At 40.8% G+C, this 20,961-nt stretch overlaps 5 protein-coding genes across 8 annotated transcripts in view; 2 read left to right on the top strand and 3 right to left on the bottom strand.

Annotated features, from left to right (window-relative positions):
- nme7 (NME/NM23 family member 7) overlaps positions 1-2,681 on the bottom strand; it is a 46,760-nt gene extending 44,079 nt beyond the window's left edge. Inside the window, exon 1 of the mRNA XM_036540046.1 lies at positions 2,604-2,681. Within this exon, the coding sequence (XP_036395939.1) occupies positions 2,604-2,606 (3 nt within the window). The 5' untranslated portion in view covers positions 2,607-2,681. The remainder of the gene's footprint in view (positions 1-2,603) is intronic.
- A 259-nt stretch (positions 2,682-2,940) lies between these two features.
- On the top strand, positions 2,941-5,650 carry zgc:172121 (uncharacterized protein LOC337599 homolog). Of its 3 annotated transcripts, none has more exons than XM_036541267.1 (9): positions 2,941-2,973; positions 3,309-3,419; positions 3,501-3,568; positions 3,776-3,948; positions 4,269-4,372; positions 4,473-4,634; positions 4,777-4,982; positions 5,210-5,286; positions 5,389-5,650. In XM_036541267.1, exons 2-9 carry the CDS (start codon positions 3,345-3,347, stop codon positions 5,469-5,471), a joined length of 948 nt encoding a protein of 315 aa, XP_036397160.1. In that variant the 5' UTR covers positions 2,941-2,973; positions 3,309-3,344; the 3' UTR covers positions 5,472-5,650. The 3 variants fall into 3 exon arrangements, with proteins under 3 accessions (XP_036397160.1, XP_036397161.1, XP_036397159.1); XM_036541268.1 differs by having other exon boundaries at positions 2,944-2,973; positions 3,313-3,419; XM_036541266.1 differs by having other exon boundaries at positions 2,957-3,165.
- An 895-nt stretch (positions 5,651-6,545) lies between these two features.
- On the bottom strand, positions 6,546-13,611 carry LOC118785440 (basic immunoglobulin-like variable motif-containing protein). The gene is made up of 10 exons (XM_036540066.1): positions 13,330-13,611; positions 11,793-12,293; positions 10,853-10,982; positions 10,646-10,741; positions 9,908-10,012; positions 9,710-9,804; positions 9,183-9,315; positions 7,884-7,967; positions 7,670-7,766; positions 6,546-7,223 (listed from the first exon to the last, which is right to left on the bottom strand). Exons 2-10 carry the CDS (start codon positions 12,256-12,258, stop codon positions 6,921-6,923), a joined length of 1,509 nt encoding a protein of 502 aa, XP_036395959.1. The 5' UTR covers positions 12,259-12,293; positions 13,330-13,611; the 3' UTR covers positions 6,546-6,920.
- A 316-nt stretch (positions 13,612-13,927) lies between these two features.
- On the top strand, positions 13,928-19,681 carry si:ch211-201h21.5 (uncharacterized protein LOC555526 homolog). Of its 2 annotated transcripts, none has more exons than XM_036540068.1 (6): positions 13,928-14,036; positions 16,645-16,844; positions 17,256-17,441; positions 18,266-18,377; positions 18,459-18,595; positions 19,054-19,681. In XM_036540068.1, exons 2-6 carry the CDS (start codon positions 16,662-16,664, stop codon positions 19,414-19,416), a joined length of 981 nt encoding a protein of 326 aa, XP_036395961.1. In that variant the 5' UTR covers positions 13,928-14,036; positions 16,645-16,661; the 3' UTR covers positions 19,417-19,681. The 2 variants fall into 2 exon arrangements, with proteins under 2 accessions (XP_036395961.1, XP_036395960.1); XM_036540067.1 differs by lacking the exon at positions 13,928-14,036 and adding an exon at positions 14,043-14,803.
- A 22-nt stretch (positions 19,682-19,703) lies between these two features.
- The window catches only part of tmem131 (transmembrane protein 131), a 46,809-nt gene continuing 45,551 nt past the window's right edge, over positions 19,704-20,961 (bottom strand). The window contains exon 41 of the mRNA XM_036540065.1: positions 19,704-20,849. Within this exon, the coding sequence (XP_036395958.1) occupies positions 20,577-20,849 (273 nt within the window). The 3' untranslated portion in view covers positions 19,704-20,576. The remainder of the gene's footprint in view (positions 20,850-20,961) is intronic.

Here is a 20,961-nt window from a genome sequence, read left to right as displayed (position 1 = left end):
TGATGTTTTGTTTCTGATTTGCAGACATGAACGCAACACAAAAAAGACGTCTGTTCAGTGGATCCTGCCAGGTTCAGGACAATATGATCTTCTTAAGTATATTTTGAATAAATAAAAAGTGTGCTCCCCTGGCTGGGCAGCCTTGTGTTTATTAAACACTGTCCTGTAACCTACCCTGCTCTAACATGAGCAAAGTCACGCAATTCTCAATTCTAACCACATATTACATTGGTTTTATCATGGGAGAGTGGCAGAAAACAACATTCACCAAAATATAGTCTACAACATTTAGCATGAACACTGGCCATTTGTTAATGACTGTTGGGTTAGATTAAAAGTGTTACGTTTTCCAACAGGAAAACAATTTCATTACATTTTGAAAAAATAAAATACAATCCATCCCTAAAAGCCTGTGTGCTACAGTGTACATTTATCTGAAAATTGCAGTGTTATTTATAACAACAAGCTGACATTGCCAACATTAATCATAGAACAGCCCTGATTCAATGGCAGTAGAGTTTCTTTGACTCATTATTTAAAGGGAATTTTCTGCCACAGAAGACAAATAACAGCAGAGCAGAGGGGAAAACTCAACAGTCGCAAGAATAAAGTATTTTCTAAAAGGAAAAGAACAAAACATTTTGGACAAATTATTATATTATAAGTATATAAAACATCAGAGGATGAAATCGTCTCTTCAAATGGCATGTCTACATCTGAACAATTTATTGATTTAAGTTGACTGACTCAGACATACAATTTACATTTGATTCGTGACTGTGTGAGTTAACGGTTTGATATGCCAGATATTTTTTCATAATGTCTGTATAATACTCATAATACTAGAATCATTTGTGCAAAGAAATGAACCACTGATGAGTTCATCTGACTAGCAAAGACACTTTCCAGCTCATATATAACTGTGATATTCAGACAGAAACTTATTTCAGAAAACGTTTTGAAAGTAATCTGCTACCCAGAAGGCAATTTAATTTGGTGTTAACATTATTTTGATGGAGCTCTTTCCAGCAATAACAATGAGGAACAAATTGTTTTCCAGGGCACTCAGGAGAGCTGTAACTGAATTGCTGAATTCTATGTGACCGCCTCTGTTTTCCACGCAGTTTGTGAAATCATACACATATAACGAAAACCATTCGAAATTAAATGTATTGAATGCAAGCAAAATATCAAACGCAAACTCCTTCATTCAATGTAGCTCAATGATGCCATCTAGTGGCGTACACCGAACATAGGACAAGTCTACCTTTGTCCTTATTGTAGTATTTTCTCAACATTTTAGATCGATAGAAAATGAAGTCAGCATAACTCAACAACAGAATAACTCAGACTACTGCACAAGCAAAGCCATATGTGATCCTATATCCTGTTCGATTTAACGTTATAGTGAAAGGTTCAAATCATATTGTTTCCACCAAAATGCCAAAGTGAATACCAGATGGGTAACATGTATTTGCAAAGGGATGCAGGTATTTTCTAAATCCCATTGTGCATAAATGGCTTCACCTTAAAGAACGCGGCACATCCTTTGTGTCAATCATTATAGTCTGACTTCAGTCTCGTTCAGCATCAGTGTTGTACAGGTTGACATCTAGGTAAGACAGGAGTAGACCACACCACTCCATTAGTATCACACCACTCCATTAGTACCACTCCATGCCTAGTAGTCCCTTCCTGGAGAGATCGCTCATCTCGTTCACCTCCTTCTATACCCTTGTCCCCAAACAGTGAATTGAGCTGCAGTGCCCGCAGGAAAGCAGTTAAGGTTATTACATGTTGAGGCGCTCTGCGGTAAAGCACTTCGTGGCGATACAAACCTGACGGCTAAATGTAAAACTGTGGTAAGGCATTTTAAGACAGCACTTGCGCCCCTTGTGGCAACGTTTGCCACAATGTCGCTGTATTTCAAGGATGGCACTAATGGTGCAGTATCTATGCAGCTGCTTGCTGAACTCTATTAAATGCACTTTTCAATGTCGCTTTGCATAAGAGCGTGTAGCAAATTAATACACGCAACATAAACATAACATGAAGCATCATGGCTAATAACCAAGTATACTGAATACAATCCGTGCATGCGGTTGATGAGAATGAATGCGTTCACAGGTTCTCTCATTTATAGGAACAACCCATCACAGTCTGCATCTTTACAGCTAGATATAACGTTAGCAAGCTATATGCAACTGTAACTGCCACCTTAGGCCTGAATTCCTATATTTCAGAAAACCTTACTTGCTCACTCCTACAATGTAAACATCACCTTACGTAGCCAGTTAGCTAACTAGCTAAGTTAGCAAACTACCCAGGGATGACAACCCAGAGTTGGCTAACAAACTAATGGTAACGTTGGGTAGCCAGGTTGCTTATCGGTGGACAGACAGCAACTACGTTAACGTTTGCTAACCTGCTCTTGGTTTATCACACATCACGACGCTAGCTAGCATTAGCCACCTAGTTGGCAGGCTAACATCATGTGAAGTTTAATGGACCTCTCTGTTTGGCGTTTGCTACCAAGAGAGATTTTTCGTTGCTTGTACCAAAGCAAAACAACGTAACACCAAAAACCGTACGCTGAACTTTACCATTTAGTGACTCTGGGACAGCAACTTCTGTTTTCCGTGGAGATCCGATTCGGCATTCAGACCAGTATTTGACCGTTTAGTTACCATAGAAACCATATAACGCAGATTATCATTAGCACATAAACCATCAGAATAATTAATTTCAGTTATTGTCTGTGTAATTAAAAGTACATTTCTGTGTGCGTTTAAAGTTATAAAAAAGTTATCAGATGAAAATGCGTTTAAAATTATAAAATTAAAAATAAAAACATCAAAATACAGGAAGCGAGCCGGAAGCAAAAACTATGACCCTTGAAGTCACCGACCACATGTCAGTACATTATTATAATAGAGAATAGTCTGACGTACGGCGGTGTAGGTTTCGTCTTGGGTATTGACAGCTAAATGCTTTATCTAAATGCTATCTATCTAACGTGTGATGATGGTGTTCATTAGTTTTTTTTAATGTGGAACTGTATGTGTTCTCATTCAGGCTGAAGGGAAACTTGTAACGTTAGATTTAACTGATATTCCTTTGCTCAAGCCTGTAAACTTTAAACACCCTATGTTGCACTGAGCGCAGGTAACATTACTTTCATATGTCAACAAATGGGAAGAAAATATTAGTTAAAGTAACAGTAGCTATCATTCTAATTTCTAGACGCTTGTGTCAGCGCTAAAAAGATACTTCAAAGTATCCACTAACATGCTTTTCTCTGTCCCAAGGCAGTTTCATGAACAACATATCGATGACCTAAACCTATGATGGCCAAGGTCCCAGTGATTTTGGATGGAGGATTAGCAACAGAACTGGAAGCAGCTGGTGTTAAAATACAGGTAAAGAACTGCATATATCCACTGTTATATCCGAGAGAGGTGCGTGGGATTGACAGTAACATTATCCATAATATTGTACAGGGAGACCCATTATGGAGTGCTCGAATTTTGCATACTAATCCAAAGGCAGTCAAAGAAGCCCATTACCGGTAAGAAAAAGAAAGTTCTCCCTAAGGTTTTTAGCAGTACGTTGTCTGTACGTTTTCTATGGATGGGTATATTACATATAATGACAGCATGACATCTCAATTTGATATTGAGGGTCAGTTGCTTTTACATCATATAAAATTATCATTTCTAAAATAATACATTGTTGGTTGAGCATCACAAAATGCAACATATTGTGTCCTTGACAGATTCCTGAACAGTGGTGCTGATGTTATCACAACAGCTACATACCAGGCTAGTGTTGAAGGGTTCATCCAACACCTGGGTCTGACAACTGAGCAGGCTAATCAGTTGTTGATGTCAGGAGTGCAGCTGGCCAAGGAGACAGTAGAGGACTTCAAAGCTACCTGTCTTCAGTCAGGTAAGCTTTGACTGTCACCATAAAATTTGCTTTCACATGTTTATGCATGCCTGTGCATGATGATACAAGATTACCCGCTGGGGCATTGCTGTTGTACCCTTGGGCAACCCAGCATTCCCTCAGTAAATATCCAACTGTATAAATGGGTAACTTGTAAAATCATAACCCATGTAAGTCACTCTGGATAAGAGCATCTGCTAAAGGACAAGAATGTAATGCAATGTAATATAGATTTTTAGTGTTTGGTGGTATATGTTTATGTGATACAGTAAAGAACCACTAAAATACAGCAAAAGTTCTGCTGTCATGTTCCTTTGCAGGAAGGAGGGTGCCATTGGTGGCCGGATCTATCGGGCCTTATGGAGCCTTTCTGCACGATGGCTCAGAGTACTCAGGAGCGTATGAGGAGAAGATGAGTAAGGAGGTAAGACAGTGTCAGTCCCTCTTTGTGCTTCACTATTGGAGTGGCCTTCAAGCTGCTGTCACAGGTCACACTGTCTGTCACACTGCTTCTCTGTTCTCAGGAGCTGAAAGCTTGGCATCGACCTCAGCTCCACTGCCTGGTTTCAGCAGGAGCTGATCTCATTGCTATGGAAACCATCCCAAGTCTCAAAGAGGCAGAGGCCTTGGTGGAGCTGCTCCAGGAGTTTCCCAATTCACAAGCATGGCTGTCCTTCTCATGCAAGGTGTTCTCTGCTAGCTGGAACTTCTTTCAAAGTTATCAGGGTTTATCAAGAGTCAACAGAACGATTATATGACATTTAACTTTTGTCAGGAAAGTACATGTGATGTTACAAACAGTGAATTTAGTTATCTTTCATTTTTCAGGACCAACAGTGCATTTCAAATGGCAAGAGGTTCTCAGAGGCTGTCCAGCTGGCTAGGAAGTCCAAGCAGCTGGTAGCTGTTGGGGTGAACTGTTGTGCACCTACCCTGGTGGAACCACTGCTTGATTCTGCTGGTCCACTTTGGAGCCCAGACCTGTGCTGGGTTGTCTACCCCAACAGCGGAGAGGAGTGGATTCATGAAACTGGGTAGGTGGAGGAAATGATTGCCTGACTTTGCTGTACTGCTTGATTCATCTGTAAAATTCCACTACAAATTCTGCTTTCATTAAATGGTAAGGAGTACACACACTGTGGCCCATATGCACATATCAATAGACAGATAACTGTCTAAGACCTAAGTGAAAATTCAGAATTTTATTACAAAGCATAACGATAGTTGAAGTCCAAATTGAGATATGTTTTGGTGTTTTCAGGTGGAAAGCAACCGACAGGAAAACGTCCTTTGCCGAACTGAGCCTGAAGTGGAGGGAACAAGGGGCTGCTTGGATTGGTGGGTGTTGTCAGGCACAAAGATGCACAATGCACGTTGCCACTGATAGATTACTCTCAGCTCAGCTCAGCTCAGCTAACCAGCGTTTGTCATTTCCTGTAGGTGGATGCTGCCGCATTAGTCCAGCTGACATTGCTGAAATAAGACACCAACTACTTGGAAACAAAGCGACTGAAAATTCCTAAAGAGACCTGCAGGAGCATTACTGTCTTGACTTGAAATGATTGTTTGGTGTCTGTAATTACAGAATCAAGTCACAGGATTTAGCTTTTGATACCAATGCAATCCTGTGAACACACCCACCCACCTTCTGAATTTTAATATAAAAGATTAAATTTTAAATTATTACTGTGTAATTCTGTAACTTTGCTGCAATAAAATTCACTTGTATAAAAAGTTGTATAAACCTTTATTAATGTGATAAAAAGGGGAAAAAAAGCATGATCTGTAACAATACCTCATTAATGCACATTTTTGGGAAACTTTGTTAACCACTTCCATGGAAAAGGCAGTACATATAGTATGTGGCTGTATACAGCATTAGGAAGCAGCATTAGCATGCAGCCTTTATCATGCTGATGTCACATAAAACACAAAAATCCTGAAAACCCATCTTGAACTCACACAAGCACAATTCAAACAGAGGTTAAATTGTAATTACCTTTCTTGTGCAAGGCCCTATTCCCCTCTCAGTCTTTTTCATAGGAAAGTCAGTACTTTCCAGTCACTTCACAATAGCTCATTTCCCTTTCTGCCATGTACTCTCTGTAGTGCTTTATGTTCATCACTATAGGCGTAAGGATTATTCTTTATTCTTCTAAATTATGACTAAAGGAATACATTGACTCCAAATTAAAATAAAATACAAAGAATGGTCACAAGCAGATGCAAAAGAAAACCTTGGAGTGTCCAGCATTCGTGAAAGGAAAAAGGTATCTGCACGGTTGCATTTTTATCCCTTCAGATGAACTGCGGCTCTGCATTATTCCTAATAACACTGAAATCCTTGACTGTCCATGATGCTCCACATTCTTTTAGCGTCCTCAAAGCCCTCTAGCTTATTGCATCCACATAATGAAAATTCAAGTAGATAGTAGTAGATAAGTAGATAAGTTATTTCTTTTATGTTTGCAGACTGAGCTGATTCACAACCATTGTTTTGCTCACTTTAAGACTGAGATATAATCACATACATAAGAAATAAACAGAGCAATGTTGATTTCGCAACACCAACAAAATGCTCCATTGTTGTCTGGTAACTAAAATAAAAGTGTTTGTGTGACGAGTGTGCAAGCAACATAATTCGTTAAGGAAAAAGTAGAGAACTACCATGAGTGACAGATGTTTTTACCTTGCTAAACACAAGTTCATAAACCACTAAGATCCACACCTTCAAATCAATGATTGATGGCATACTGAAATGAATCCATCTATTCAAGCCCCTCTTATGCGCTTCATGCACATCTGTCATTTTTATATGACAGAACTGTGTAAGTGATAACAGCAGAATAACACCAAATGCATCAGATACATACATTTGGGTACAGCTGCCATTTTTTGGTTGAGAACAACAAAAAACAAACCCACAGGCTTCCCTCCAATACAGGATTTCCCAGCAGCCCCTTCATTAGGTGTCAGTCAGCAGCTTCCTCGTCCATCTCACTCTCAGCAGATGCCCCAGGTCCAACATCATAGGTGTTGGACAAATGCCTGCAGGGGCTCTCTCTCAGGCAGTCCCTGCTTAAGGACTGACCCTGGCCATGAGGGTGCTTGGAAGATGACTTCTCTTCCTGGCCATCTGTAGCCCCCCTCGCTGCCCGCTCCGTCCCCTGTCGATGGATGTCTTTCCACAGATTCTCTGAGTTCAGAATCCAGGGCCCCAGCTTCTGCCAGTTCACCCTCTGAAATGCCATGATGCAGTGGAGATTCCCCCCCACCTGTCACCGTAAGAGAGAGGAGTTTATTCCTATCTGTTCAATTATGTTATATAATGAACTGAAAAACAGTGTCATATGATGCTATGTACCTTTTTATTAAGAAAGAAACTGATAGGCAAAATTGGATAATACAATTCCAGTTAAGGTCATCTGAGGCAACTGACATTGAATGGTAGCCAACCAGTACAAAGTTCATTCATTTTTTAGCAATGGTTTTTCACAAAGTCGTTTCTCATTGTTCTTTAGCTGAATGGAAGATAAGAAGTGTGACAATGATGGATGATGGTATTCTGTTCCCAGGATATTGACTATAGAATTCTTTAACTACTTGCATAATATTTTCTGAGAACAGTGTGTCCTCCGGGGGTTCCAGCTACACTGATGAGAATGGACTCAAACTTATGCATTGCTTATATGACCAAACAAGTCGAAGTAAAGACAATGACCTTCTTAGTTTTTCTGCACTGAATTCCCCTCTCTGTGTGGCGAATGTCCAGGTATTCTGGATTCTGTGTGTTGAGGTCTGTCACAATGTCCACCCACCTAAAAAAAAAGTTTATGAAAGCAATGCTAAATGCATCCATGAGTATGCAGTCAATCTGAACCTGGTAGATCTGACACAAGCATTATGAGTGATAAACATCTGAAAATGAGACATACTTTTTACAGTGAATGGCTGGGTGTTTCCTACTTGGCTCCCCAATAAGGATCCAGTATTCCATTTCATTACCTGGAAGAGCACCCCTTAAAAAGACATTGAAATGAGAAAAATACAGTATGTTCTGAATTTGTTATTTAAACATTTTACAGATGGAAAAACATAAGGTGCAGAGCAATAGGAAACCCAATAGGAATAATTTTCTCCAACCAAAGCTGCAATATATATTGTATTATTGCTTTATATATTGTCTTGACTGTCAATGGCTGACTGCTTTCTTCATCAGGTTTAAAGAACCATTCTATGCAAAGAACAGACATCAAACAGTCAATACCAGTTATATGGTCAAAATAACAGGTCCAATGCAACATTTGTAATAAAACTAATTGTCAGGTAATTGCCTTTGGAGCTTCATATTTAAGACTTATTCTGAAAATGTTATTATCACGTTTTCATGACAGATCAAATTTTATACACACACAAACAGACACACAAGATGGGTGTGACAAGATGATGATCTTGACAGATTTTTTAAATGAATGTGACAGCCATTCATTATCTATCAGTGTATCAATGCTGTTCATCTGTGCCCTCAGCACTGATTCCAAAGCCTGTTGTTAATTTGGTGATAATGTGACTGACGCTGTTTGTTTTAAACTGTCTGTCTGTTATGCGCAAAAAATACCTCACTCATCCTAATAAAGGCTGCTGTCAAAAGTGACTTTTGTTTGAGCCAAGAGGAAAGGAATTCAATCGGCACTAACCTACCAGACCATAAATTTCAGATGGCAAATTATTAAACATGACACTGGACCTTAAAACTGCTTTACTGAAAATAAAAACAAGAGCAGGGAGGCAAGGTTGTGTTTCACACACTTTCATCTTTAATTAAATTATGGGAGTTCTGTATATTTTTTTCCCCAAAGGTACAACTCAAGAACTGAACTGGTAATCTGAAGCTGCTCAGTGTCAGGCAATATTATGTTGTACTGATATCTTGATCCAGGCCCTTCCATTATGTAAAGTGTTCCATGGTGTGAAACCCAGAACTCAGGGAGCCAATAACGCACACACCCAGGCAGTGCTGTTCCCTCCTTTTCACTTCATTCTATATGTCTCTACTGTTTGTGCCAAAAAAAAAAAAAAAAAAAATCAGCATTCATAAAATGACAAAAATGTTTCAATGCCTCAACAGAAGAGTACAGTGAAAACATTTCCATGAAAATGACAGCCACACGTAAAGACTGTGAGGGTGAGAGAGAGTCCGGATTTCAGGTGAACACCTGTAAGCCTGAACTTACCTGTAGGCCTTAGCTGCTTTCAGGGGTGTGGCCTCAAAGCCCAGAGGGCAGCAGTAATGGTTCTGGCAATGGTAGATATATGCTATGGACTCATCCTTCAACCCCTCGGTGATCTTCATCAAAGCCCCCTCAGCTACCAGTGTGAACAGATAATCATAGTTTCAGGAACATGTTGCTATGTACAGCAGGACCTTTCTTTCACAGTTTAATGCAAGATTCAAATGATTGGCTGCCTCTATTGAAACAAAATTTATTTTTTTCATCAGATCTGAGAGCGTTGGCACTTTAAAGATGCTGCAAAAACCAGCTAGACAGCAGTCTTCGACGACTAGACACCCCTAATTAAGTACATCCTTAACTGTTACTTCATTACTCTTAAAAGGCATTGCTACACTTGGCAAACTACCAGCTTGCTAGTAAGTAACTTCAAATATATGAGGTTTATTAGAATGTGAGAGTTGATTGATATTGATATATTACACACAACAATGGTTTGTGAGTTTAAATAAACTAGGATGCCTACTCACATGTCTCTCCAGCTGTCTTGTGTTTCCCATGGGGTTTATACAAAAAGTAAGAACATCCACGGACACGGAAATGGTCATTGATTTGTCTGAACCACCTTTGAAAACAGAATAAAATTTAAAAAAAGAGGAGTAAGACTTGGCTCAAAAGCGAGCGCTGAAGAGCCAGAGTGCGGCAGCGTCACATGCTCTTCACCGTACCGCATCAGGGTGGTGTTGCCTGTGAAGGGGCCAAACTTGATCTCCTCAAATGGAGGCTGGAACCCCAGGATATGCAGGGCCTCCTCCTGGGAGATGGGTGGAAGACTGCAAAAACACAGCCAACAGGAGTAACAATGGGACTTACTGTTTTATCTCATGAGAGCTGGTCTGTATTTGCTTTTAAAATAGTAGACAGAATGTTGTGCTGTGTCTTTTAGGTTTGGAAGACTGACTTTTCTTTGTGCTGATGCTTTCTGAAACCAAGACTGTATTACATGAATTAAACTGTGCAGAAATGCAGAAATGCATTTAAGCTTGTCATCACCACAATGACTACTGAGCAACCCACGTGGGAATATGTAATGAGGCGCATGCAATCCTTCCAATACGCACATACACCTACTACAACTATTTTTCACACTGCACCAAGAGGAAAACACCATTAAAGGATTGGCCCATCCTCCTGATGCTATCTGACCCTGGACAACCTACCCATCACTATCTCCAGCAGAACAAAGCTAATTTGTTGCACCAATGTGCTGATCATTTAATAACCCAGGGTGTAGCAGTAAGGAACCAGTAACGTTTCAGCATGTGACAAAACAATGCATTGTGAGTGTAGTGGGCATTCTTTGAATTAAATAAATCATCCAGGAGGGTTACTTTTTAAAGAAGCACTAATCATCTGTTTTTTTCCTAAAGACACAATGTTCTGTTCCCCACTATAATGAGTCTCACCTCCCTGCACCAAGAGTACTGTACAGAAAGTTCCAGCAGGAGACCAAAGAGGAGATTCCACAGGAAGTCTTATACTGAGGACGGCTGATGCAATACCTTATGCAGAAAACAGGTAACAAAAAAGCTTTGAGTATTCTCTTATTAGTATCCACCTTAGTGAACAAGAATTTACATTATTTTCATGCCACAGAATCTGATATGCTGTACCATCTCCTCAGGTCCAGGACCTTCCGTTGCCTTATCTCTTCCAGGGTGACCTGCAGAGGAATGTCTTTCAGATTCCTGCTGTGTCTGTCTGAGGACTTCACCTTCTTGGAGCTGTGTTTTACAACCTTGCCTGCAAAACAGATGTTTGATTTTGAAGCAAAGATGCTTACAAATAATACAAGTACCATTCGACTGTATGATATGTAAAAGTAGAACAATGGATTTTATATAATTGTTGGTATATATGACTCTACGGATTCAGCTCAAGAGGCAATGGATCTGTAAAGTGTTTGAGCATTTTTATAAATTCATTTTACTGGTTAGCTCCGTTACAGTATATTGTGTTATCAACAATCATAGCACTTGAGAGAAAGGCTCATCCTTCCTACAAAAACAAATAAACCAATCTTCCCCTTATTTTCAACACAGACATGAAACACACAGGCTGTACAGCATAGTCCCTGCTTTTTTAAAATATCATGTGTGTGTCTGTTAAATCAGTATGGTACACTAAAACCATTTTAAGGCTTCTTTAGGTCTACATGTTACATTACCTATCATAATTCATTATTTTGCCACAACTGAATTTTTAATAGAGCAACCAATAATTGACAAAATATATTGACTGCAATGACAAGTAATATTTTGGCATAATCTTGCCCACTATGCCATTTGTGTCACTTTTCTAAGACATAATCTACAACAGATGGGTTCGGTGACTGTTCTCATTTTCCTGGCATGAGCCACTACACAGATTTATACCTAAAGTGCCTGAAAAAATGCATGCTGTAAACTTTAAAGCTGTTTTCAATATCAGCGTCAGTGATATACATGACAGCTATCTGGAAGACCAGTCATAGTTCTGCTACAGTACTGCTTGCAACACTCCAATGTCCAACAACTGTAGTTAAATTTAGATACACTTAAAAATATCACTCACTCATCTTGGACTTCTTTCTTAGAAATGCATCAAAATCAGTTGTGTCGATCTCCCAGGCCAGCAAGGGTTTCGAGGGGCCTGAGGACAATATCTTCCTGTCTCCGTCCTCATCAAAACATTTAGGACAGCCACCCGAGGCTTGGGAGTGACCGGCTGTGTGGGAGGAGGGGTCACCGTCCCTGGGGATGGAAGGCCCGTTCCGGGAAGCACTGGGCAGACGGTACACTGAGGCAGCCTTGCTCAGCAGGGCGTAGTCAGAGCAGATTGTATAGAACTTCTCCCTTGAGTGAGTAACAGGGCAGGTCAGTGGGCCTCGAACCTCTACGCTGGAGACCTGCTGGGTGTTGCGTGTGCGAGAACTCAATGGGTGATGCTCAACATCTCTGCTGGGGGGCTGTGTGGTGTCGCCAGCAAGGTCGTCCCCTGCAGATACGTTCGCTCCTTCAGTCTCTGAAGCGTTAGGCATTGAACGGAGCTTGGATGGTGGATGAGAGAATGAGGCTGTGAAGCAATGAGACCGAACAGCTACCGTATAAGTGATGGCCGACCAATTGCAAAGAAAACTACAAAAAGAGCAGCAAGAAAACCAGAATTAGACTGTGGTACAGTGTGAGTGATATTTAGATAGGAGAAGTCAATAATGCTGCATCACCACGGCCTTCGCATAGACCATACTTACAGAGGGCACTTACTATGGCCTAATCCCCCCATGCATTATTAAATAATTCAGCTTCATGCAATCCATGTGAATAAATCATGAAGTTGAAAGATTCACACATACACCGTTACATTTTGAACTGTCTCTTGGTGGGGGTCTCATCCTCTCCTGTAGCAGAGCTTTTGCAAACCAAATATAATTTTCTTTACAATTATATGCATGTGATCATTCTTCGTAACTGTGGTGGCTAGGTGCTTCGGTTTGATACGTTGTTATATATGCACCAAGAGGACTGAATATACAAGTTGCTCTTCTGCACTATGAAACAACTTTTTTTTATTCACGGAGAGTGCACCAAAATTTTCGTTGTGCTTTATGTACAATGATAATAATGAAGGAATTCGAATTCACTTAGGCTCCAGCAAGAACCAGCACATAAAGTACTGCACAATTGATTGATAATCTGGGACATACAGCAGTTTTGCATGATTAGCAAGTTAAATACAAAAAGCAAACACATTCATTTCTATGTATTATTATTAGTAGTAGTATTATTATTGTTATTATTATCATTTTACTTACGGTCACAAGTTATTTGTCTATCTACCTTTTTTCTTTACAACTTCTCAATCATTGCCATAGTCATTACAAGTAGCCACCTACCATTAGGTTGAAACGTAGACAGTTTTCTGTACTGAAATCAGATTTGCTACAAGTGAAACTAACTGACAAAGAGACCAATACAAATTCTCCAACTGATCAAAAAGGTAAATATAATTTTCCAGCCGACAGGTAACCTGTTTCGAAAATTCCATGAACTCCAATTGTTAGGGTACGTTAACACGATAAGAGAAATGCGGAATGTGTCGAAATACATACCTTTTGGATAACTTATGGGCGTGTTTCCATACCGAAGCAATCCTTTTGCGCTTCAGCTAGAGCTGACAGCGTGCGATTCTATTTTCACAGGGGAAAGGTGTCAGGGGAATTCAATTGCCGTTCTTCCGATTGGACATTCAGAAAATGTCTATACGCATTCTAACAACCTGTTTTCTGGGCGAAAAGGTTTACTGTGGGAAACCTGTGACTTCCAGCGTGACAAATTTTCTCATTAATAAATCAAATGAAAGCAACATCTCGTTCTAGTATCTTTGCTTCCACCAAGCCTTCCCCTTTGGAATAGACCATACTAACGTATCAGGTTGAACTAGTAAGGAACTAAAATTCGGGAAAAAATATCCAATACCTTTTTAATTACAGCACCCTAAATGTGATTAAAACGGCCTTCTAAAATTCAAAAGTTAAGTATTAAAGCTCAATATCCTGCTCATATGCAGATTAACACTCCCTGCTGTTAATCGTTATATATTTGTCCAAAGACAAACCACGTAATGTCCACACGTATTGTAGTCTTGGACTCACTCACTGCACACCCAGCAGTACACATGCTGCAACTCTTTTACTGTGTCATCGAGTCAAGTTAGACCTTGCAAATGATCGGCGAACTTAGTTGATTATTAACAAAGTTTCATCCTTAGTCGACATTCTCTCCCGCGGTAATAAATATACTAGCAAGTGGCGACAAGGTAAGTCCACAAAATGGGTTGATATCTTATAATCTGATCCGCAGTCAGAATAAAACAATGATCATTCGATCGTTTATTTAGGTCTGGGCATTTGGAAGGTCTTCTCTGAGAACATAAAACCCAGAGAAAGTGTTTGGCTGAACCTGCATTACCAAGTGTTTAAAAATTATGTGTGCGTGGCGTAATCACTATCAATTGTCCTCATTTCCCTCTGTTAAATAATTTGTTTGTGAAAATTTAAAAATGATTTCTGTTTTTTTCTATTAACTGGGATTCCGCCACTTCAGCAACCGTAGGAAAAACCCACTTTTAAGATGAGAGTGACAGTACTTGGTTAGCATAGCCGACCCGATAGCGATATAAGAGGCCGCTTTGGACCCCGTGACCGCTAGGGGGCCCCCTAACAATTATTATTGTTTTATCAAAAAGATATCGAAGAAATGTAAAGAATAAAAATTATTATAACCATAACATTACATAAAAATGTACAGTGGAATACGATTATTTAATTTTCGGTGGCCACTCTAATTTTGTTTGGTGTGCTCCTGCCGCCTGCCACACTGGGCCAAGACGGCCTGGAACTAGCGCTCTAGTCGCTTTAGCCGTGCCTTGCGTTCATTCAACGAAGCGTGGGGGGAAAGACGAGCCAGTACCCTACCGTGACAGAGTGGCTAGCCAGCACATGTCTCAAAAACGAACATATCCCTCTGGGGAAGAAAAACGAAAAAGGAAAAAAGTTGAGGAGGAGAAAATACAACAAGAGAAAGGTTGGTATTGTATATTATGTCTGAATGATTGGACGTTTCTGACTCCCGCTACAGCGTTAGCCAACAAGAACCGCTAAATGGGTACTTTCAAACTTAGCTAGGTTCGCTCGCCTAGCCTAAGGTATTAGCAAATCGCACCATGTGAAAACTGAGAAGTTCATCGTCAATGTGCGACAGCATGTATTGGCAAACGGTACCTCTATGTCTGTCAAAGCAACGAGCACTGCCAATTCGTCAGGAATTTGTCGTTTTATAGCCTGCTGTCCACACTCCCGTAAGAAAACATAGCTGCATTTCTCATCAGCCTATAGCTCCCCTCTGTCCGTTAGCAGTTAGCTGGTTATTACTTTTGGTTGTATTCAGTTTGCCGAACGGCTGCTGTTATATATAGCTGAAGAATGGGTTCATTAACGTTTGCCCATTTTCTTTTTTGTCATACCCCTGAACATTTCCTTTCTGTCTCTGTAAATAAAAATGGTGTTTTTTGTGATTCTACTGTAGTCATTACTGAGCCTTCAAGATTAAAAGTAAGTGATGTTACTAAATAAAGAATTAAAACTGTAATGTTGCCGTAAGCGTGTGCGCAGCATGATTTAAGTTATGGAGTTAACATGACAGTGTTTTTATGAGATCGATATTTTATTTGGCTTGTCGATTATTTATTTTATTTTTTTTTTCACATTTATTTACAGTGTGCAGTGTTACAAAAAGTGTGTTTCACCTGCGTCTGTATGAGCATTTCATATGTCTGTGAGCCCGTTTCACCTCGATCAGAATGAGAGTTTAATATATGTGTGTGTGTGAATGTATTTCCTACGGACGTTTCACATGTAAGTGTGTGTGTGAGTTTTTAATATGTGTCTATATGAGCATTTCACATACTGTATATGTGAGTATGAGTTTTACATGTGAATGCGTACGTGTTTCAGATGTATATGTGTAACAAAAGTCTGAAATATTTCCTTAACGGCTTCTCATATAAAACAGAATTTATTTTTATACTGCAAGCTGTTGGTTGCCAATATGGCCAGTTGTTTACCATATTTTGTCAGTGTGTCCGTAATGCATAGTAATTTGGATTTACATAATTAGGAAGCATATAGAGAGAAATCACATGATCACAGTGGTTATGTCTAACTAGGCGTACTTGTATTGTAAGAGAAAATATTGGGATATAGGTCATTTTATAGAATAATTGAGTAAGAGATAGCCGACTGTGGTCAAAAAGAATTGAAAGGTGCGCAGACTCGTAACTGTGAATGTTGATGGTCGACGTTGATTTGTTACCAGTTGTAGCAACCTGAACATAAATACGGTTCATGACTCTTTCTCTTATTAATTCAGCTATCCGACTGGGTGATATGCAGTTGGGTCTGTTGAGTTGTGGGTTTTTTTTTTGTGCTGGTCTGGGGTAGTAGCCGTATTACGGGTGTCTAATTGAAGACAGAAAAATAGCTTCCTCAAACAATACACTCATACTGTAGTGCTGTCCCATCAGAATTTAACTATAGTAGGGTTAGGGGTAAATTTATACTGTGGACTAGTTGTAGTAGCCTAACAGCTCTAGTAACAACTCTATCTAACAATAGAGTTGCAGGTAACAGGTGCTTCAGAATTTGTTTGCTGGAATTAATTAATGATGTGTGCGCCTAAATGGTTACATGACACAAGTCGCTGTCATGTGCAGTGGGCATCCAACTGCAGTCTTTTTTTTGTGGGTGGGAGTGTCCAAATCCTGCTTACAGCCCCCAGAAGTCTAGGCCCTGCCCTGTTAGTTAGAGAGGACAGAACCTGCTTCGCAGACAGCCACTCTCAATGGATCCTCTGCTCCGTTTTCACAGGGAGTGCAGTCAACGCCATGGCCGAGAAGCTGCTGCTGATCGACACAGACTGCGGCATCGACGATGCCCAGGCCATAATGATGGCCCTGGCGGCCCCCGGGGTGCGGATGCTGGGGATCACCTGCTGCTTCGGGAATGCCTCCGTGGAGGATGTGTGCCAGAACGTGAGCCGTGTACTCTCTGTGTGCGAGAGGACAGAGGTAGGTAGGTAGGTTGAGGTGTGTGTATACGGGGTGGTTTCATATAACCCACTTGTTAAATAAGGGCAGCACTGTGGTGTGGTAGTTGAGGAGCTGGATTTGCAACACAGGTTTCAGGTTCAAGTTTTCAGGTACATTGCAGTTGCATACCTGGTTAGGGTACTTATCCTGGATTGTGTATTGTACAACTGCATACTTATGCACTAACATACAATGTAAGTTGTAAAAAGTATGTCAGATGAGAGTGGCTTCCGATATTTGCAGGTAACAGACTAGCGCTTAAGTAGTTCCAGAGGACTGCAACACTGTGCTGTTGTTGCCGTAACGTTTTAGGGAGCTGGGTAGCCTCTGAACGGGTGATGCAACAGCGTTGGGAGGTTCTCATAAAAGCCACACATGCTTTTTCCCAAGATCCCTGTTTTCCGGGGGACGGCCACCCCTCTAGTGGGGAACCCTGACTGTCCTATCAGCCACTTTGGGACAGATGGACTTGGGGACGTGCTGGAGGACAGAGACCCAGAGCTGTGGAAGAAGCAGATCCAGTCAGAACATGCGGTCAATGCCATGATCCGGCTGGTATCCGAAAATGAAGGAAAGGTGAGCAGTCGAAACTCATCCGCACACCTTTAACAGAGGGTAAACAGGTAGCAGCAGTGGGCCTGTGGCTTGTGACAGGATCCAAGCTGGCACACTAATGTTGTACTCTTCGACAAAGAAGTTATTTTATTGCTTCTATGACAGAGCTAAAATGCATGAAATAAAACCAGAAAGTTTCCTGGATAAAGGTGTGAATAAATGAATGAAATGGTAAAATAGAATATGAGCAAATGTATCACTTTAAATAGACAGAAGTGAAATAATGTTTAAATTGTGAATTTCTAAATACAGTGCTCTCTGCTAATAACAATCACATCTCTTACACATTATGATTCTTAAAAAATGATTCGTAAAACGCTTCTTAAAAGGCAGAACTACAAACATATGGATAAATATACGGATAAAATGTATATATGTTTTAAACATTTTTCTCTTGTTTGAGATACTTCTTTAGTTAATCTGCTATTCAGCAAAACATATTTAAATATATGCAGAAATCATCTTTCTTTTTCCCCAGCTTTTTTTCTCTCAATACATGTTGTGTGCAAGGTGCTTAAGTAACCAGCACAAGTTAGATTAGATTAAATAGCATATTGCATGTTGTACACCAACAGTGATTCACTTAGGATTTGAACAGTGTTAGTATAGGAATGATTCTGTGCCAGTGGTTTCGATTGCTGCATGCAGCTGGTTGATTCTTATGTCAGTAATTCTTATAAAGTGCGCTGCAATACCTTGCAGATGCCCTCTTGTGGTAAGTATGTGTTATTACCCCTAAACTCCATGGTGAAAAGTAGAAATACCTTATCCGTTTCACTTGGCAGGTCTCTCTTGTGGCAATTGGCCCTCTCACAAACTTGGCTCTTGCTGTGAGACTGGATCCCTCTTTCCCTCAAAAGCTGAAGGACCTGTTTATAATGGGAGGCAACATGGAAGGTGAGGACAAGCCAAAACCAGCACAGCTTTGAGACTAAAAAAAAAAAAAAAAAATGCCACCTGACACGTTTCTCCTCACAGGTAAAGGGAACCGGACTGTGTGTGGAGAGTTTAACTTTGTAATGGATCCAGAGTCTGCTTACATTGTTCTGGAGGAGTTCCTCTGCCCCACTTACATAGCATCATGGGAATTTACCTGTAGACATAAACTGTCGTGGGTAAGTATACGCTGCCTCTGCTCATGGTTAATGCAGATGCTCAGTTATTTTACATTTACATTTTACATTTACATTTATTCATTTGGCAGACGCTTTTATCCAAAGCGACTTACAGGTTGCAGGTTACAGTTCTTTACAATGTTATCCATTTATACAGCTGGATATTTACTGAGGCAACTGTGGGTTAAGTACCTTGCCCAAGGGTACAGCAGCAGTGTCCCAGCGGGGATTGAACCGGCAACCTTTCGGTTACAAGTCCTGCTCCTTAACCACTATGCTACACTGCTGCCCGGTTTTCCTGGGGAAACAAATTTCAAACTATTACATTAAGTTAGATGGACTGATTGAGAAAGTGTGGTGTACTACAAGTGTTGCTCTCCCTAATCAGTAGTTTCTGTGTGCAAGTTTGTTTTAGTCAGTCTTCAAAATAGTTTCATACTCTTGCCTTTCTTGGACAGGACTTTTTTGATGAATGGATTAGCCAGGACACAGAGGCCGCAAGGTTCATGAAGAAGATCACGTCTAAGTGTTGGGCGTACTCCAGAGATGTGATCAGCAGCAAGGACGCGATCTTCGGACCCGGCTTCGTCTCCTACGACTCGTACGCCGTGGCTGCAGCCATCGACGGCAGCGTGGTGACGAAGAGCGCGGAGTGCGCTGTCCAAGTGGAGCTGCAGGGGGTGCTGTGTCGTGGGATGATGGCACTGGATCTGTGCGACAAACTGAAGAAGCAGCACCGCGTGTTTGTGATGAAAGAGTGCGACTTGAGCAAGTTCAGGCAGTTACTCACAGCTGCACTGCGGCTGCCCTGTAAGACCTAATATTACCAACCCGAACTGCAAAGCAGCAAAATGATTAATGAGTCTGCCTGGTTATGGACATAATGTGTCACGGTATTGGGCTTAATTTGGGCTTTATGCAAATGCGGCCTGGACGTTCTTATTCCCTTACAAGGTTTTTACAGATTTTACACTGACAATTAAAGAAATGTGAATATAAATTAAGGACGTCATTTCCATTCTGTGGAGGTTTGTAGGTACTGGCTCAGAAGACATGCAAAATATGGACACGCACATTAAATGAGATTCACACCATAACGTCTGTCTGACTTGTTTTTATTTTGATCTGGTGACCCATAATAACACTTTGAAGTGACAGGAATAAGGGATTTACTGTGCCAATTCTTAAATTCAAATGCAATACTCCATAAAAATAAACCCATAAAAATGAACAGCCAAGGTCAACAAAACAAACTTTAATTTTGAGTAGAATCCGACTTTGTAAGAAATGCGTCAAAAAACATGACGCTTTCAAGATTTGGCCAAGACTGTTTCAAGTTCCAAACTGTTAAAATGCAGGCTAGTAAGGGCACATAATGCTCCTAACAGACTGGCAAAAAATAATGACTTTTCCTGATAATCGCTTTACCCACAATTCAAGTTAACCCATGAACAGCTTTACTATTCAGCCAAAATATGCTTTAATATTATTGCAACCCTTAAAACCAAGGTAATCTCTCTCTCTCTCTGAGCAACTGGTGAGCTTTACACAAAGTGCTTGTTTAAAGAGAGTAATACTGTACTTTACAATACCAAAATAATACAGTATTACATAAAAGGGGGAACTTAAAAATCACAAAAAACATCCCTATGAGGGCAATAATATTCCTTATGAATTTTCCTTTTTTGAATAGGGGGTTGCTGCTGATAAAATCTGGTTTAAATAAGGCTTGTGTTTCTGAGTATTAAAAGCAGCAGTAAACCCTTTTCTGTGGTCCAGTGGAGAGCAACAGCAGAGGTTTTCTGGGGTGTGCTGTGGGGCTACCGTATGCCGTTTTTGGCCCACCGTTTCCTTATAAGAAGCATTAATAGAAGCATTTGTCTGTGTGTACAAATTATGCTTTACAAATGAAACAAAAACATAACGCCCATGGCGTACGATTCTTGTTCGGGGTGGGAGGAGAAGCTGGGGGTGTGGCTCCTCAGTTGCCATTGTCAGGGGGGTTGGGCCAGGGTTCAGAGCTCCTCCTGCTCAGCGTGGGGCGCCACATGCTCCAGGGGTTGTAGGTGCGGCCCATGTCCGTGGGGGCTGGGGCCGCCGGCTGGGCTGGGCTGTCGGAGCTGCCAATCAGGTCGAGAGGGGTGGTGGTGGGCGGAGTGAAGGAGTGCAGGCCATTGTCACCGCTGGTGGACCAGATGGAGCTGCTGAAGGGAGTGGTGGAGGACCAGAGGCCACTGGTATTGCCTAAAATAGACTGCACACAGACAGAGGGGTGCACACAGTTAAGGAGATGCTTCAAAGAATTGTGTCAGTCCAGGTAAGGCTATGATGAACACTAACACTGCATCTGCAGGCAGTCAACAACT

This window comes from Megalops cyprinoides, chromosome 11 (assembly GCF_013368585.1).
Source record: "Megalops cyprinoides isolate fMegCyp1 chromosome 11, fMegCyp1.pri, whole genome shotgun sequence".
Classification (NCBI taxonomy): domain Eukaryota; kingdom Metazoa; phylum Chordata; class Actinopteri; order Elopiformes; family Megalopidae; genus Megalops; species Megalops cyprinoides.
The sequence above is the reverse complement of the archived record's forward strand: the minus strand, read 5'-3'. Positions and strand labels throughout refer to the sequence as shown.

Coding starts and splice junctions, on each gene's coding strand:
- zgc:172121 (XM_036541267.1), top strand. CDS start 3,345: ATGATGGCCAAGGTCCCAGTGATTTTGGATGGAGGATTAGCAACAGAA. Junction 3,569..3,775: donor GTCAAAGAAGCCCATTACCG/GTAAGAAAAAGA, acceptor TGTCCTTGACAG/ATTCCTGAACAGTGGTGCTG. Junction 3,949..4,268: donor AGCTACCTGTCTTCAGTCAG/GTAAGCTTTGAC, acceptor GTTCCTTTGCAG/GAAGGAGGGTGCCATTGGTG.
- si:ch211-201h21.5 (XM_036540067.1), top strand. CDS start 14,719: ATGTCTCAAAAACGAACATATCCCTCTGGGGAAGAAAAACGAAAAAGG. Junction 18,378..18,458: donor AATGGGAGGCAACATGGAAG/GTGAGGACAAGC, acceptor TTCTCCTCACAG/GTAAAGGGAACCGGACTGTG. Junction 18,596..19,053: donor GTAGACATAAACTGTCGTGG/GTAAGTATACGC, acceptor TTTCTTGGACAG/GACTTTTTTGATGAATGGAT.
- LOC118785440 (XM_036540066.1), bottom strand. CDS start 12,258: ATGCCTAACGCTTCAGAGACTGAAGGAGCGAACGTATCTGCAGGGGAC. Junction 10,742..10,852: donor GTCCTGGACCTGAGGAGATG/GTACAGCATATC, acceptor TTTCTGCATAAG/GTATTGCATCAGCCGTCCTC. Junction 7,224..7,669: donor AGTGCAGAAAAACTAAGAAG/GTCATTGTCTTT, acceptor TTACGGTGACAG/GTGGGGGGGAATCTCCACTG.